Below are 19,648 nucleotides of genomic sequence, written 5' to 3'. Positions count from 1 at the left end.
ATCCTTTTCTAATCGTTTTATAAACTCTTGTGAAGCATTTTTTCCATTTTAATGTTCAAGTTTATTATACTTTTCTCCAACAGATGATTTGATATAATAACAGAAACCACAAGGAATATGTTTTTGATATTTATTTGTATATGATTCTTTTGGATTAGGAGAAGCAGTATTTATCTTTTGAAGGATACACTCAAAATCAGCATATATCACAAATGGGTGCATGATAGATTTATTATAATCTTCAAAAGAAATCTTTTCACCAGGTTTAGACATTGTAATTACAGCTGATTTATGATTACTACAATATTTTGAATGTTGTTCTAATCGTTCTTTTGTATGAAATGAATTAAGACATCGCTTACAACGATATATTTTGTTTGCTGTTCTGAATACCTGAGAAGAGATTAATCTTGATAAATTATTGATGTATGTGTAATGTGAATTATTTCCAACACTAAAATATAAAAGATCAATGTGTGTTTCTTCATTTTTAAAGTTGTTTGAAATTTTTAATATTTGAACTTTGTTTGTATCCGTTAATCCATATACATTAGTAGAAAGATTATTCTTTTTCTCAAATTTAGGAATATCTGTTAGTGGCATTGGGAATTTAAAATCTTTAATGTCCAAGGTATTTTCATATTTCATATATTGTTTTACTCTTTCTGAATTACATTTTGGTGGATGTAAGTGAGCAAGAACAGACCAGAGAAAACATTTGTTATCATTATTCTTAATATTAACAACTGCCTTCTTTCGTTTTATTTCTTTTGGTAATTCAATATAAGAAGAAGCCTTAAGAGGGTTTGATTTTAGAATGTGTATGTCTAAAAAGATGATTTTTTTAATATTGAATCCACTTCCTACCACTGTATTATCAACATCCTCCTCTTGTCTTGATAGTTCTTCATAAACCCCACGATTCAAAAAATCTTGAAATGATGTTATAAAATGAAGATCTGTTCTCATATAAGGAGTTTGTTCTTCATCTTGTCTTTTCATATTCATTTTCACTCCCATATAAAACTTTAAAGTTTTCATTTCTTTTAATGTCTTTTTAATAAATTTTTCAACATCAGGTTTCACTATTTCAATTGATTCAACTATTGATGATGGACCGGGTTCTCCAAATTGAAAAATCCTTATTTTTATATGCCCTTAAAATGCCCCATCAGTGTTTTCAATATAATAGTCTCCCTTTACTTTAAACTCATTTTTCTTGTGTTTTTGTGATTGAAGATGTCTATTATAACTACTCTTCAAAACATCCTTTGAGCAGATATCACAATGTTTTCTTTCCAACTCAAGAGGAGATATTTTATGAAATAGATTAAATGTGTGTTTGTTGGTTCGGAGGTGTTTTCTATAATGTTTATATTCATGATTACAAACATCGCAGTACGTTGTATTCACCATATTTATATAATAAAACTTTGCTTAATCTAAAATTTTCTTGATGAAAATTTCGGTTATTTTACAGGTGAATCTGTGCTTAAACTAAAATTTTCTTGATGAAAATTTCGTTTATTTTTCAGGTGAATCTGGGCTTAAACTACAATTTTCTTGATGAAAATTTCGTTTATTTTACAGGTGAATCTGTGCTTAAACTAAAATTTTATTGATGAAAATTTCGTTTATTTTTGAGGTGAATCTGTGCTTAAACTACAATTTTCTTGATGAAAATTTCGTTTATTTTACAGGTGAATCTGTGCTTAAACTAAAGTTTTCTTGATGAAAATTTCGTTTATTTTACAGGTGAATCTGTGCTTAAACTATAATTTTCTTGATGAAAATTTCGTTGATTTTACAGGTGAATCTGTGCTTAAAACCATTTTATCCTCCAACTTTTTTACTTAATAAATACAATGTTTCAAGACACAAAAGACAAGTTTCAATCAATCTCTTCATTTGTTAAAGATACTGAGAAATATGTCAAGGATGTAAAATTGAACAAAGATAAATATAACAACTATTGGATAAAAACAATTATGGTGGATATGATGAGTTCTTCAATTTACTTCAGTGGAAGGGCTTTTAGTATACCTGGAAGAACATCAATTAAGGTATCTCTAACAAAAGTTTCTCCTCTCCTTCTGGCAATATATTCAAAACTAGAAAAAGCAATGAAACAAGAAAAGGTATCAAAAATAAAAACCTTATGGATGAAGCTGTAGAAAGAAAAGATAAGACCATCTGTAATATGCAAGGAGAAATTTGTATTTTTTTCAACAACCCTAAAGATATAAATCCTGATGAAATAAAGGATGTTAATATATCAGGTGAAATGACATTTCGTTCAATTGTAGTTAAGGATCATTTTAAAATTACCTTTAATATAAAAAAATGTAGCAGTTGAATCTGTTAATGAAAAAATGTATATAGATATCGATGGTAATGTTTTTTCTACTAATTAAATACGAGTCAATATTCAACTGAAGATTTTGAAGATTATGAGAGTGATTATGATACCGAGAGTTTGCATTCAAACGATAGTTATGACACCGAGAGTTTGTGTTCAAACGATAGTTATGAAAGTATAGATGATTCTGAAAGTATCGAAGATGATATCGAAGATGAATTTCAGTTTAAGTAAAGTTTTACTTTATAAATATGAAGAGTTTACTCGATTTTGAGCCTCTTGAATTCCATGATTCTCCATATGACAAATTTGAGAATTGTCCTGCGTGTGAAAGACGGGGATTAAACACAGAGTCAAAAGCCTATAAACAATGTATATTCTGTGATTATCTTCTAATTAATGATAATAAAAAATATAAAAAGGAAAATAATTCTTTTAGATTTACACCAAAAATGAATTACTTGACAAGATTGATTGGAGAAATGAATGTAAAGTACGAGGGTGATAACACACCTTTCCTTACAAGGGAAGAAACTGAACGTATTAGAGAAATGTTCAAAGGATTGTTGTTATATATTATTCATGGATGTGATTTTCAGGGAAATATCAACACAAGATATTGCATAAATAAAATAATGGATTATCTTGAAATTAAACCTGAACTTCGGATAAAATATAGAGTTTCTAAAAAAGCCAATAATAAATTAAATAACCTGTTTTCCAAATATATAAATGAATGATTTTTTACCCATTTGGGAAAATAAGATAAAATTTGACAACCATAAAAATCTCCCAAATTCATTAAGATGCCTCATAGTTGGTTCAAGTGGATGTGGAAAAACCTGCTTACTTTTAAAGATGCTCCTCAGTCCCAACTTTTTAGATTATGATAATTTAATAATTTTCACAAAGTCGAGTTTTCAACCAGAGTATCAACTACTCTCACAAGGTTTTAATGCTGGTCTTCAAAAAGAAGATATAATCGGTTTATTTAAACTTCAAAAAAACCAAAATGATTATAACATTGAAGATATAATACAACTATTTTGTGATACACAGAGATGTAAAAAGAAATCAAAACCGATAACTTGTATTCTTAGTGATAATACGGATTATATACCGTCTCCCCAAGATTTGGATAAATCCAAAAAGAACCTTGTTATCTTTGATGATTGTGTTAATGAGAAAAACCAAACGATAATGGACAGCTACTACACAAGAGGGAGACATTCTTCTTGTAATTGTATTTATCTTAGTCAATCGTACTTTCAACTTCCTCGTCGTTCCATCAGAAACAATGCTAATACTTTCATTTTATTAAAGTTAAATTCAATAGATATAAACAATTTTTGGAGAGACAATTGTTCTACATTATGTAGTAAAAAGGAATTTGGGGATTACATGAAACACACGACTGAAAAATATAAATATATTGTTGTGAAACAAGATGAGATATTAAATGATATTTTTCAATAAATAAATGGATGCGAAAGAAAGAGCAAGAAGATTTAGGGAACATCAAGAGTTGGTTTCAAAAGTTGTAAAACAACAGGAAGACATAAAGAAGAAACGCAGACAGAAACTAACGGGCGAAGAAGCATTTGAAAGAAAACAAGAGAAATTTTTGAAACCACTTTTAAAAACTTCCCAAGAAAAAATGAAAGATGTTTCCACAGTTCCCACAGTAGAATATACTCCTAAAAAACTTGAAATGTTAAAAGATTTTGATCAAATGACGGAGGAAGAATTAGAGCATTTAGGAGAATTAGAATATGATGATGAAGGTTTATTTCAACAACTGGAAGAGATTAATCGACCCCCTGATTATATTGTGAATGCTCTTCAAAACAATGAATATTCAGCGGATTCAAAAACCAAAGCAGGACTCATTCCAACAGAACAACCAGCAATATTTCATCTTGTTCAAGAAAAGGTATTGATATTTAATGATGAATTAAGGTTCTTAAGTTCTGCTCAACCCCCTGTTAAACTAACTCCGAGATTAATGTTTCTTCTCACAAAAGATGGAAGACAAGGTTCAACTGTGAGGGATGAATCAAAGTATATTGATAAACCATTGGATATGAAAAATAATGATGATAGAGTATATATTGATCTGCTGAACACTCTAAATTATAGGGTTAGTATTTCTAGTAAAAGTAGGAAAAATGAGAAGCAGAAACACATTATTCAGGCTTTAAGTATCCTTGGTTCAGGTATTAGTTTTCTTACAAATGACCCATCGCAATTAGTTAATAGACTGTTATTGTTGTTCGGTAGTAAGAAGGCTGGAGATAACAATTGTTTTAATGAAGCATCAGCCATTTTAGACCAGTTGATGAACATGAAAATAATTAATAAATATCAATATAAAGACATTTTATCTCATATTAAATAAGATGAGAAGCACAACCCTGAGTTTCAATTTCACAACAAGCGACCACACATCTTCATTCCCATACCCACGACAACTTGACACAACAAAAGAATATGAGGCATCTTTATTGTCCATGGAAACTTGTGATACCTTATTTAATATAACCGAGAAAAATGACGTTTAGTTATAATCCAGGAAGTGGATACAAAACGATAACAGTCTCACCCGGAGCATATGAGATTTCTCAAATATCTTCCGAAATTGCTCGTCTTATGAAAGAACAGGGTGATGAACCAAAAAATATTGTTATAGACATTCAAAAACATACTTCAAAATCAACGATTAAAGTTAAAAAATAACTACAAGGTTGATTTCACAATTGATAATTCATTAAGAGAGTTATTGGGTTTCTCCTCAAAAAAGATTGAAACTAATGGGACGTTTTACAGTGATAATGTCATTCAAATATCCTCAGGAATAAATTCGGTGTTAATTCACTGTGATTTGATTGATGGTGCTTATAATGATGGAAAAAAAACAAATACAATATTTTCATTCAGCGCATACTCAACCCCAATTGGTTATAAATTCAATATGGAACCCAAAAATTTGGTTTATCTCCCTGTGTCAGGAAAAACCATACACAGAGTAAATTTTAGGATAACCGATCAAGATAATTGTATGATTTCTTTTAATGGAGAAGTTATATCCATCAGAATTCACCGACGTGAAGTTTTCCAATAAATAAATACGATGGTTATTGTGAGGAAACACGAGTTGGGAAAATATAAAATAATTACAGGGGATGGGATGTTCCTTTCCCCATACTACAAGGGTGAAGGTATGTATCTTTGTAGAGGATACTATAAACCTAAGAGACAAAGGGGGTGTTGGACATCAATTTAGAGGAGATGGGATAATTGATACTCTAATGGGTATTGGTTCAACTATTCTTAAACATTAAGATCTAATTGATTCAACTGCTTCTGCTGTGGGAAATGTAGCAGGTGCTGTAAAGAGCATAAAAGATGCCCAGAAGGAATCTCATAAATTACAAGCAATAAAAGAAATTAAGAAAGGCAAAACTCAGTTGTCCCCCCAAGAACGACAGAAAATAATTCGAATACTTGGATCAGGGTTTCAAAAGTTTTAACATCTTTTTTTCCTAAATAAATACAAGTATGGAAGCAATTGATAGTATCTATGATTTGGATGATACTATTATTATCGCAAACTCCACTAAAAAAGAAGATTACTTCAAAGTAAATGCAATAACTGGAACAGACTGGAATACGAATGGTACAAAAAGTTTTGAAATAAATAATCAACAAACCTATTTGAATCTCTCCGAAAGTTTCTTGTTGTGTAAATTTAAATTCACTAAAGCTGGGAATAACACAAATGCTCCACTTGTAAATGATTTCTTCTGGAAAATGTTTGATAGTGTGCGTTTGTATATTGGAACACAAGAAGTTGAAGCGGTTGATTATGTCTCTGCTGTATCTGAAATGATGAAATCTACACTCTATACATTCAGTGATAGAATGGGAAAGGGGTCTGTTGAAGGTTTTATTCCTGATATGTCAACGGGAACAAACACAGACCCTGGATATACTCAAAGGAAAGGAGCGTATAATGATGATACAAAAGCAGAAAATAGTTTTACTGTGGCAGTTCCTCTTAAAGGTATATTTGGATTTTGTGATCATGATAAAGTTCTGTATGGTCTTAAAATTACATTTCAACTACAAAGGAATGATAATGAAAATAGATTGCTTTTTGGTGTTGGTAATGCTTTTGGTGATCAGAATAAATTTGTAATTGAGGAAATGAGTTGGTATATCAGTGAATATACTCCTAATCTTAAAACAGAAGAGATGTTGAATAGAAGACTTAACTCAAAGAAACCACTCAGTGTATCATACCTCAAAAGAAGATGTCAACACGTTAAAGTCAACTAAACTACTTAAGGCCCGGTCACACCTTGACGTTTTAGCCAGCGATGGCAACGTATTAAAATGTATGTAAAACGCTGGCTGACGTTGAACTTTTGATGTTTTTTTTTTAAGATTCGGACGTATTCATAACGAGTTGGTCGTATGCATAACATATTAGTAATGGACACAGAACGTTTCGTTGTGTTATAGATAACTTATACCAACGAATGCTGAACCTGTTGTCGGCCTACACAACCGATGCCCAACGATAGTCTAACTTTGGCATAGCGCGTTGCACGCATCGCCGACGATGTCGTGACGTAGCCTATTAAAAGGCTGACGCACAACGATTCGAATCATAACTCGAATTCGAAGAATCATAACTGCCGTAGAAATGGAAGTGTCAACATCGCGGTCACACCTTGGCGATCTTGCCAGCGTATGCCGACCTAAGAAAAATGTGTCTAAAACGTTGGGGCACGTCAAATACGGTATGAGTAAGTTTGGTATACGTGAGTAGAACGCTAAAGTACGCTATCATACGTCGTAGTAAGTAGAGTACGTCAAGAAATTTTAAACATGTTCAAAATTTTATGACGTACTTGGCGTATGACACACGTTCCGCATGCGATGGGGATAAGTTTTACACACGATATGTGGACGCTTACACACGTCCACAAAGGCTACTTATAAGCTACTCATAAGTCGAAACACGTCGCGGTAATGTCTTTTTTACGCGAAACTTATTTCTAACTTGTGTTTGACGTGCTTTGAACCAATTCTTTACATAGTCCCAACACACATCGACGTATGTAGACGTATTCCAATGACGTCTTCCGGTCGACAAAAAAAAAAAAAAATGAACGTGTTTCTAGGTTACAACTGCCAAATAAAGACGTGTTCCCAGCGGTTTTGGGAATTGGTATATAAAAATGCTGCTCATAAAAGGGGAACCCAACAGTGTTTTCGAGTTCCTTTTTGAGTCGATGTCCATGTCAGCAGAAACAGTATCAGTATCAGTTTCAGTATCAGTATCAGTATCAGTATTAGTATTAGTAGTAGTTTGTTCATGTTGGCAGTAGTAGGTGAGTGTGAGGGGGAGGGTGTGGGTTATGATGGATCGTCCTTGCGTCCGCGTGTCCACGGGTAGGTTCATAGGCTGCCACTCAACAATTTAAATGGCTGCATCTCCACTATTGAAAGTAGACGCTTGCGCTCAACAATTCGATTTTTTTTACACTCAACAACTTTTAAACGGTACCACTCAGCCATTTTCATTGTTTACAATGAACGATTTAAATTGCTGTCACCCGCCTTTGTTTTTTGACGCTGGTGCTCGGAAATTTTAATCGTTTCTATTGAACGTGTTAAATCGCTCAAACCCCACTATTGAAAGTAGACGCTTGCGCTCAACAATTGAATTTTTTTTACACTCAACGACTTTTAAACGGTACCACTCAGCTATTTTCATTGTTTACAATGAACGATTTAAATTGCTGTCACTCGCCTTTGTTTTTTGACGCTGGGGTTTGGAAATTTGAAGCGTTTCTTCTGAACGTGTTAAAACGCTCACACTTGACTATTTTAAATAGACGCTGCCGATGGACAATTGGAATCATAGCCAAGCTAGACATCGAAGTGTGAACATCCTCGTCATGCTGAAGAAAAGTTTGAAGAATGCTGCAAATAAGTGTCCTGGCCGTGGCCGTGGACGCTGACGCAAGGACGATCCATTATACCGACGTCTTTCAGCCTATGAGTAACTTAAAAGTAACGTCTGTCGATGTGTGGCAACGATCGCGTAACGTGCCAACAACACGTTAATCATAGGTTAGAAATAAGTTTCGGTACGCTAAACATTACCTCGGCGTGTCTCAACTTATGATTAACTTACAAGTAGCATGTGTTGACGTCTGTCAACGATCGCAGACCGTGCATACAACTTGTGGCCAGCGTAGCGGAACGTGTGAGTCATACGCCGGCATATGTCGTGAAATTTCAAGCATGAAAAAATTTGAGGACAACCGAAAAGTACAACGTTTAAAGCCAGCGTACAACGACGTATGGCAGTGTTTTTCAGCGTGCTCTCAATGTTATCAAAACTTACCCATAACGTATTCAACGTGTGCCAGCGTTTTAGAAAAAAAAATCAAAAATCGGCATACGTTGGCTAAAACGTCAAGGTGTGACCGGGCCTTTACATGTGGAATTTGGGTGTTCTGGAAGGAAAGCCATGATATCTGTGGATCATTTTTAAAAAGCCAGATGGTGATACTGCGACTGATAAGAATAATGCATTGAGTGATAATGCTAAGGTGAAACAACTTCGCGTTTCTCTAGATGGAACATTTTATCCACGAGATAGATTGGAAATTAATTGGGAAAAAAATGATTTTGCTGAAGCATACAAGTCTTACCAAAAGGTGTGTGAAAGTAATGGAAATAAAGAACCTATTTTGGATATGACAGCATTTAAAAGTTTGTATACAATCTATGCGTTTGACCTGAGCGCTCAAAAGGAAACTATAAAGTCTAATCGAGTGGATACTTCCCTATACATTGAAAGAGGAGAGAGTGAAGAAGTTGATACATATTGTTTGCTTTTGGAAGAAACAGAATTGCAGATTAATACAGATAATGGTGTGATGATTAGTCTCACATAATTTTTTGTTAAATAAATGAGTGGCAAAGTACCAACTGGGGTATATGTTAATCAAATCAATCTTCATAAACTATCATCTTGTGTTCAAAATCAAAAGCCTTGTACGATTAACGTTAATACAATTCAGAGAAAAGGAGCAGTAAGAATTGATGTTTTGCTCACAAGAGAACAGGTTAAAATCTTGAATGACACTGGCTCACTTATAATTTAAATGACAAAACGAATGTTGAAAAAATATTCAATAAGAGAGACGATTGGAGAATTTTTCCCATTTCTAATTCCTTTATTTGCTGGTTTAAGTGCGGTTGGAGCATTGACGGGTGGTATTTCAACAGCGGTGAAAACTGCCAACGAAAGGAAGGCTCAACTCCAGGCTCAAAAAGAATTGGAAAGACATAACAAAGAGTTGGAGAAACAAATTAGTGGAAGTGGTGTAATTGTAGATTTTGCTGAAAAACTTGAAGGTCTGCCTGATAAAGCGAGATTGTTAGTTGGAGATATGCTTTCTTCTATAGCACAAGCAGGTGTAAAATTAACGAAAAGAGGTAATGGATTATATCTTTCTAATAAATAAATGAGCATTGATGAGTGGTTTAAAGAATTTGGAAAGAATACAACATCAAATTTACAACTTGTCAAATATTGTAAGAAATTAAAAATTCATAATGCGGTTATTTGTATGAGAGATGAATTAACAAATGTGCCGAAACATACAAAGAATATTATTATGAACTTAGAAGATAATAATGGGAACGGTTCTCATTGGGTTTGTATTTTTAATAGTCAAGACAAATATTATTTTGATAGTTTTGGTCTTCCACCACCTGTTGAAGTCATAAAATTCTTACAGAATGGTGTTTATCAAACATTTCAAGTCCAAGAATTAAATTCCAAGTGTTGTGGTCAATTATGTCTGTATGTGTTATTTCAACTCAACAAAAATAAAAATTTTTATGATATTATTTTTAATCTAATATAAATGACTTATGTTGGTAAAGATGGTTCTATCTTTGGTGTATCCCAAGAAGTGGATATTGATTTATCAAATTATTACACAAAGGCACAGGTTGAACGGCATAAATATAATATAACCAAAAATATTAACATGAAAAATGCTTATAAATTAAAAAATTATCCAAGCCCGACTGACGCGAATGACTTGGTGAGATTAAGCGATTTATCACAATATATATCCTTAAATAAAACTGCCGTGTATTCCAAAGATACAGAAGTGTTGATATTATCTCCAGGTCATACAGAATTCACAGTTCGAATTAAAATAATTTTTTTTATAAAGAAGTGCGTATCGTTTGTATGAGAATAGAACAATGGGGGTATGATATGAATGATTTAGGGTATAATTGGTCATTTAAAATTAACCTCGAAGACCTGGAATAATTAAATCAGTCTCGTAAGGAAGAATATTATCCACTTGTTATCGAGAATGAGTTTTGTGGGGCCACGATTAGTAAACAACAAATAAAAGAATTTAATAAGGGTAAATATAATAATGGTTTTGCACGTGTTTATATCATGAAAACAGAAAAAACAGGATTATATATAATAAGTAAGGAAATACAAAATGATTTAACTATGGGAAGATGGGGAGGTGTTTCGTGCCATAATATTATTCTAACATATATTTCTAATACATAAATGACAGCAAGAAGGCTTCAAGAAAATTATCATTTCTGTGTCCAAGCATACCTTCAAGAAAAGGGTATTCGGTATTTTAATAAATATGTTCTACAACATAAGAATGAGGTATTTTGAATAAAAGATTGGCATTATGCTGATGTTGATAAACCGACAACTTTAGATTTAATTAGAATGTTAAATAATGAAAAAATTATAAAGTTAAGAAAAGGTAAGGCTCTATATACCCTTGACTCATTATTTTATTTTTTTTCAGCTCGATTACACAACATAAGCTGTTGAAGCAATCTGGTACAACACATGATTTTCTGGAGGTAAATGTTTCTGAATTATTATTTAGTTATTTGTTTATTTATTCTTTTATTAACATCACTCTCTCTTTGGAATGTCGCCTTATGTTGGTTGCATCATTAGTTTGGATGCGGTTTTGCCAGTACACTGGAATTCATTTTATTGGCCTTGGAAGGATGACAGGCTGAGTCGGCCTCCTGGTGTGTTAATTCAGTGGTCAACGAGGCTTGAACTTAGAACCAACACCAGGCTTACTCATATTACCATGTAATTATCTTTATAAAACCTAATTATTATCCACTTTTTGTTTCAAAACAGAATATGGTGTCTGAGTTTCGAAATCACAAGACATCTGAAGAAGATTGCTGGGAAAGATTATACATTCTCGAAAAATGAATATTTAATATTTTCAATTTTGATTAATTATATTTGTTTTGTTTACAATTACTTGATTTTGAATTCCAAAAAAAGAATCAAGACATGAAGGAGAGGGAGGGAGGGGGGAGGGGGGGTAGGTGCGCTCCCCCAACGACCCATCACCCCCTCATCCCACCCCTCCCCTCCCCATGTGTGTGTGGGGAAGGGTGGGGGTGGGATAAGGGAGGTGGTGGGTCAAAGGTGGGGGCGCACAGGGGGGATGAGGGGGTGGGGCTTGTGTGGGTGGGGTTTATGTGGGCGGGGCTTGTGTGGGCGGGGCGTGTGTGGGCGGGGCTTGTGTGGGTGGGGTTTATGTGGGCGGGGCGTGTGTGGGCGGAGCTTGTGGGAGGGCGTTTATGTGGGCGGGGCTTCGGTGGGGTTTATGTGGGTGGGCTTCGGTGGGGTTTGTGTAGGCAGGGTTTATGTGGGTGGAGCTTGTGTGGGAGGGGTTTATGTGGGCAGGGTTTATGTGGGTGGGCTTGTGTGGGAAGGGTTTATGTGGGAGGGGTGAATGTGGATGAGGCTTATGTGGATGAGGTTTGTGTGGATAAATGGATGGGTGGAGAGATGGGTGGATGGGTGGAGCTTGTGTGGATGGGTGGATAATTTTTTAATTAAATAAACATGTTGTGTGTGGGGAACTAATTAACTAATCACTAATTATGTGAATATGATGAATATGGGTGGAGCTTGTGTGGAGCTTGTGTGGGGTGGGGTTTTTATGTGGAGCTTGTGGGGGGTTTGTGTGGGGTGGGGTTTGTGTGGAGCTTGTGTGGGGTGGGGTTTATGTGGGTGGGTTTTGTGTGGGCAGAGTCAAAAAGGGGCGGAGTCAAAAAATTTCAATTTATCTTTGTCTTTTGTAATTCCTGTGAATAAAATGAACCTAAAATCTCTTCCCCTTCCAAATCATATATCTTATAAGTCCAAGGAACCGTATCTATTACATCAACAATTTTAAAAAGTTCGTTCGTCCATCGTTTAGGATAACCCTTTTCAAAATGAGATTTCCACCTATATATTCTTACGATATCACCAACTTTGAACTTAGGTTTTCTGACATTAATCTCTTTTTCATATTTTAATTTTGTAAATGTTTCTGATGGTTTCATATTTGTTGCCGTGTGAATCGTGTCATTATACTTATCCACAATATCCTGAATAAAAGATGACCATTGTTGTGAACCGAGTTGTGTGAATTTTTTATATAGTCTCTCTTTTAAGGTACGATTAAAACGTTCAACAACAACTGCCTTCCCTTCATTAAAGGTACTGTATAATGTAATACTGTTATTTTTTAGAAAATTCATAAATGTCTTGTTATAAAACTCTCTACCCTCATCAGTCCACAATTTTTTTAGGTTTTCTCTTACTTTTATTAAATATCTGTTGAAAGGCTAACATAAGAGTATTACCTGTTTTGTTTTTTAATGGTACAACCCATGCGTATCTACTCCTCAAATCAATAACGGTTAAAGCATACTTGTACCCCTTATCATTATTGAGTTCAATCAAATCAGCAGACCAGATATAATCTACTTCCTTGGAATAAACTTTCCTTCTCTGAAACTTTGTGAATATTGGTTTATGTAATTCATCAGCTAATTGCTCTTCAATCTTAATGACATCATTAGAGCTTACAAGTTTTTTGAATTTCCAAGTCCAAGTTTCAATTTAGCACTGATCATCTTCTTCACGATGAACCTATCAACTTTTTCTCTCAAGGTTGGATTTTGTATCAGAGACAAATTATACAACATTTCTCTATCGGCTTCATGCTTTTCTTCCAACGTTGTGGTATTCCCATAATCAATATCGTGTCTCATGCACACTTCATCAACTCTATTGATGGGTTTACTCAATGATTTAGGATTGTCTGCCTCATCTAATCTTTTATCCAAGTTTGTGCCTGGACCACAGAAAGAATACCCTGGTAGATGTAATTCCCCTGGTATTCCAGTAGTTGTAAATTTACTTCCTGATAAAAACTTTTGTATATCTCCTCCTAGTTTGTGTTTGGAGATAAATTGATTTTTTTTTGAACCACACACCGAACATATACCTTTTTGTATAACCCTGTTATTTTTACTTTTAATATATGAAATATTTTTAGTATTAGTTTTCTTTTTACATTTGAGACAATAACTCATTTGTTTATGAGAAAAATTCCTGCAGAGTGCAAAAACCTTTTTAGTTTCAAACATGCACATTTGAATCTTAATTTTTAAAACATAAAGAATCCTTAGAAATGCCTTCACTCTCTCCTCCATTTATTTAAGAAAAAAAAAAAATGAAAAACTTGAATTAAAATCCATATCTTGTCGATGTCAATAGTCTTGTCGAAAGTATTGCAAATAGACTTGTCAATTCTTTGTTTTCCTCCTCGGTGGGTTGAGTTATTTTCTTTAATACCCCTAATCTTTTTTTAATCTCACTGGTTTCCATATTTTGATATTTATTCATTCTCTCTCTTTCCTCCCTCTCCTCCCTCTCTCTCTCTCTTCTCTCTTTCCTCCCTCTCTCTCTTCTCTCTCTTCTCCCTTTCCTCCCTCTCTCTCTTCTCTCAATTCTCCCTCTCCTCCTTCTCTCTCTTCTCCTTTTCCTCCTCTTCCCTCTCTTCTTCAACCCCTTCCTCATCCCTTATTATCCTTGAATCGCTTACCCCCCATAGAATATCATACATATATTCATCAGGATTTCTTGTTATTCCTGTATCCAAAATAATTTTTTTTACAACAGGAAACCAATAAAATTTCTTTTGAATTTCTTAAAGAGTAATAGATGGAGAGACAGACAGGGAGAGGTTGGTAGAAAGACAGACAGAGAGAGATACAAAGAGACAGACAGGGAGAGATAGAGAGAGACAAACAGACAGGGAAAGAGACGCACGCACGCATGCACGCACGCACGCACACACACACACACACACGTGTCTCACCATTGGTTTAATTCATTCGAGATCAGAGGCCGTGATAAGACTTCGTACCAGTCATTATAAATGTTTTTCAATTCTCTTCTAAAATCATTGACCTCTTCAATAAGAGCATTCATTTGATGCACCTCATCATGATATGTAAACTCCACTTCTTCCAAGGACCTGCCAGGAAAAAATATATATTTTCGCATTATCACGATTTAATTTATAACCAATTGCTTCATCGTTCAAAGAGGAAACCATACACAAACTTACCAACTTTGTAGTGAGCTGTTATCTTCATCGGAAGAGAGTGAGTCCATGTCTCAGTTTTTTTTACCATTGGTACAAGATAGCAAAAAGATCAGAGGCCGTGATAAGATGTTGTGTCAGTCATTAAAAATGTTTTTCAATTCTCTTCTAAGATGATTGACCTCTTCAAAAAAAGCATTAATTTCATGCACCTCGTCATGATATGTAAACTGCTCTTCTTCCAAGGACCTGCCAAGAAAAAAAAAATATCAGAATTATCACGATTTAATTTATAATCAATTGCTTCATCGTTCAAAGAGGAACCCATACACAAGCTTACCAACTTTGTGTTGAGCTGTTTTGTTCGCGGAAGAAAGATCGCTCATGTCTCAGTTGTAAAAATGAAAATCCCGTCTGGCAGAAACTTTGTTTGGCGAATCACTTATAAGGCAACGATGAGGAGATTGCTTAATCATCGGGTGTGGCCACAGGAAATGACGCTTCGGGCGAGACAGCTTGGAAAATAACTGGGCGATATATTCTCAAATTGTATGAATCATTTTCAAAACATACTGAAAATGCCCTAAAATGATTTTGATTAAACTTATGTTTAAAAGCCTGTTCGTGTTCTGAGATAAAATAGAAACACGAGGCCTTGTCTCACAGAATAGTTCCTATTTTTTCACAGCATGACTGTCCAAAAACACTTCCTCATTTTCACAGCACGACCGTGTCAAAAAAAAACACTTCCTCATTTTCATGGCACGAACTGAAAACATTTGAAACAAAACTTTTTTATGGCGTGGTTTATGCACAAAAATGATTTGCAACTCAGGAGGTGGCCAGATGAGATCATTAAGAGAAGTTTATCATTTCGTAATGGCACAAAAGGGGTATCTTAAAAAATATAAAGATTCAAATGTTTTGTTTTTAAATATTTTAGATGGGGATTATTGTGCAAAGAAAATTAAACTATTGAAGGAATTTGAGAATGAACAAATGTTTATAGGTTCAATGAGTGAGCTAAGCAATATGCATCGGTTATTTGATAAAGAGTGTCCCGAGGCTTAGACGTTTCAGATATTTCTTTAGAATCACCTTTAACAAATCACATTACGACTTTTCTACTTGAACAAATCTTTATCTTGTTGCATAGGTTATTTGAATAGAGAGCCCCTAGGTTAAAAGGGGAGACAAATAAATATAGCTTGGGCTAAAAAGGGGATTTATTTTTTAGGGAAAAAAAAGAAAAATTTCATCGCTGAAAATCCCCCATTCATTTACATGGGGAAAAGTGAGCCAGAATCAGTATTCTTACCCTACTTCCACCTCTATATAATGCACAGCTTTAATGATAAGAACTTTTATCGTTGCAGGCTGAAGCTTGATCACAACATTGTAATGAGGGTGGGTGGTTGTGAGAGACATGAGGCACACCTTCACAGGTAAGCAAAGTTCACACTTCATGGGATGCTGCACATACAGGGTGTCTCAATCAAATGCATACAGACTTGATATATCGAAAACCTCCTTTCTTGTCATTCTGTCCTGCCTTATGGGTAACAGCTGACTAATGACAAGCAATAATTCCATCCCACACTAACGTCATCTATTCGGGATGAGGAACACTCAACATCATTTCTGATGTTGGCTAAATGGATAAGATGGCTGACTTAACATCTTAGGGCCCCTGTTGTGCTGTTGAAATAACACCAGGTGTGTCATTATTCCAAGGTTGGCAAATTGAGTACCAGCTTACAGGGGTAATAAGCCATTCAAGTATCCTGCATCAGAGAGGTGACTCGTCCAAGACTGTACTCCTTGGCCAATGAAACTGCCTTGACAGCTCTCTGTGCCTGATGGAGTGAAAGGAATGGTTACCACTCAACATCACCCATCTCTCTGCTATTTAATTAATTTTCGAAAATATTATAGCATGCAATACATTTTGTTGCGACACCATGCACACTCAGAACACGAAGCACTTCTGACTACCCAGCAACAAAACCGCCAATAACTGAACTTTGGAGACTTCGATTTTTACCGTGACCTTGACCTTTCGTGTGTGAAAACACAGAAGGTCAAGGTGTTGACTGAGGAGCTATAACCGGGAACGGTGAGCATGCGACACCAATCTCACTCGGTGAATCGTGTAAACTTGGGGTGATTTCCAGAAAACATTGGTTGGCAAGAACCATAATCAAGAAAACAAAATATACAATTGGAAAGGATTTTTTTGAATAGGGCTTATGGGTCGATCCAAGTAATGAACAATGGATGAGTAAGCCATGAATCGCTGGATTAACAGGTCGGATTAACAATCATAATGTACTCACCATTTCCACCAAAATGTAATTTCTCAACAGTTTATTTTCCCAGCAGAGATATAGCTTTTTCTCTCTTTTATTTATTTATTTTAATAAATAAAAGCGAAAGTGTGTTTGTCTGTACGTCTTTGTCCTCCGGGACCTTTGGGTCAATCGACACCAAATCTTCAGGGTGTACTCAGGGCGTCCGCACTTGGGTTTTCGGTGGAATATTTTGAAAATATTTTTTGTTTTTTTACTCTGCAAGTCAATGTACATATTTGTTGACACCTTCTGCCATATTCTTGCAGTCTCAGTCCGACAGTCTCAAGTCCAACATGTACTGTAACCTGCGTAACTCAAACAATGAGCAAAGCAGCCTCTGAAATGTTTCCAAAAGGTATTCAAACAGTATTCGTACATTTGTTCACCTCTTATGCATAAAAGGTGGGGAATGAATTTCGAGTTTGGATTGGAGGTAGAATAATTTTTACGATTGCGACTATGTCGTTGTTGCGGTGCCCCGTGTGAGTTGGGACAGGAAATCTAAATTTGTTCAGGGTGTTGGTCATAACTGCCCTACTCTCTGTGAAAAGCACCGTGGGATCTTTAATGTCCATCAGCTGATGCGAGCAGATAGGTGCACGGCTGAACATTCATCCTAGAGACTGTGCCCTTGGTGAAGCAACGCCCTTCCTGCAAAAGCACCTGTCCAACAGTTTATAGTCGGGTCGGACTCAAACGTAAGCGCACTACCTCTTCACCATCCTGTCAGGACACTATTTCTACCTAAGTATGATCTTATGGAAATTTTATGTCTGAGATATTCAGTTCCATAGAAGCAAAAACTGCAAAAAAAGAACTTTCACATTTACTATCCCTGATACTTTACTATGACAGCAACTGTGAATGGAAAGATGACCTCAGATCATGTAAAAACTAGAGTAATTCGACTCTGCGCAGTCGACAGGTATGCCTCCGCTCTCCCGCACAAACACTTGAGTATTGACATATTTGACCGTTGCCTTTATCATATCTGGCCCAAAAATCTAATGAGTTAATTCCCCTGTCTAACTTTACCTTTGTACCAAGTTTGATGAAATTCTGTCCAATATTTCTTGAGTTAGGGCGTAAACAGTAAAATTTCAGAGTTTGACCTTGACCTTTATCACATCTGGCCCAAAATCGAATCACTTAATTGCCCTGTCTTAAATTTACCCTTTTACCAAATTTGATGAAATTCTACAATTTGCTTCTTGAGTTATCGCGTAAACGAAAGTCCGGACGAACGGATGGACGGACGGACAGACGGACAACCCGGAAACATAATGCCTTGGTGCGGAGGCATAAAAACAATAAAAAAAAAAAACCAAAAACATTTCAGTGTGGGCAATTTCATATTTGCGGCCTCGAGGATGTGGAATCATCTTGCTTGAAAAAGAGAATTTGACAGCGAGCTACTTTGTGGGAGAAAGAGTAGGAATGTTCTTAGGTGTCATAAAGTCGGCAGATAGCACGAGACTTGTTCATGGGAATCTGTGATGCCTTTGTCTTTGTTTATAGTCAATCCCTTTCTTTCAAAAACCACTTATATCCACTAAGTGGGGAATGGCGGCGATTTGAAAGTGCTTAGATTATTTCCCAACCTCCACCTGTCTTACAGGCCTAATCTTGCCAATTTCTAAAGTGAGATTTCCATTTTCCACATCTTGCCAATTTCTAAAGTGAGATGTTGACCTTGTGTCTTTGACAGCATTCAGAAGCATGTCACTGTAACCGGATGATTTTCATGGCCAGCCTTCACAAAGATATCATCGAACCATTGCCTGAATGGATAACGATTTCGACCAACAGAACACCTGATACTTGCATGGTGAAATATGCATAGGTTGTTTGTTTGACGTGCTTTGTGAGACTATACCATGCCTTGACGATGAGCACGCACTTTGTGTTGCTGGACATTTTAGACCTTAAACAAAATTTTGAACAATCTTGATTTGGAACTGAACAGGATTTTGTTTTTTGTTTATGATATGACGTGGAGGCTCGTGGAGGAGCGACAACTGAGATTGGATCAGGACATAGCAGAAGAAAAGAAACAGGAGAAAGAAAGGAAGGGGATGGACACACCAACAGAAAGGTCGAGGGCAAAATATGGGGGAGATTTGGATGAACTTGCATGTTTCCTGTGCCTGTATATGGCATTCAAAACAGGGTAGGGATGAGGAGGAGATTGGGACCATACTCTTTGCAGAGCGTTGGTGCTGCCAAAGCAGTCTCCTTGGCTACTGGGCACAATCCTGGATGGGTCGCCACTCCGACACAGTATACCAGCAAGCTGGCACTCATTTTGCAGACCTCCGAAGGAAGACAGGCAGAGTGAACCCCACCTGGTATTAATTCAACAGCTGAGCAGGATTCAAACTCAGGACCCAAGGATCCAAAGCCCGTCACCCAAACCATTAAGCCAACACCGGGCA

General features: G+C 35.6%; 1 protein-coding gene across 1 annotated transcript in view; it reads left to right on the top strand.

Annotated features, from left to right (window-relative positions):
* LOC147015030 (uncharacterized) overlaps nt 1–11,765 on the top strand; it is an 80,583-nt gene extending 68,818 nt beyond the window's left edge. Inside the window, exons 6-7 of the mRNA XM_085849203.1 lie at nt 11,248–11,305; nt 11,601–11,765. Of these exons, the coding sequence (XP_085705329.1) occupies nt 11,248–11,305; nt 11,601–11,678 (136 nt within the window). The 3' untranslated portion in view covers nt 11,679–11,765. The remainder of the gene's footprint in view (nt 1–11,247; nt 11,306–11,600) is intronic.
* The last annotated feature ends 7,883 nt before the right edge of the window (nt 11,766–19,648 follow it).

The sequence above is a fragment of the Eptatretus burgeri genome, chromosome 12 (genome assembly GCF_056783735.1).
Source record: "Eptatretus burgeri isolate ZD-2024b chromosome 12, Ebu_testis_v1, whole genome shotgun sequence".
NCBI lineage: Eukaryota > Metazoa > Chordata > Myxini > Myxiniformes > Myxinidae > Eptatretus > Eptatretus burgeri.
The sequence above is the reverse complement of the archived record's forward strand: the minus strand, read 5'-3'. Positions and strand labels throughout refer to the sequence as shown.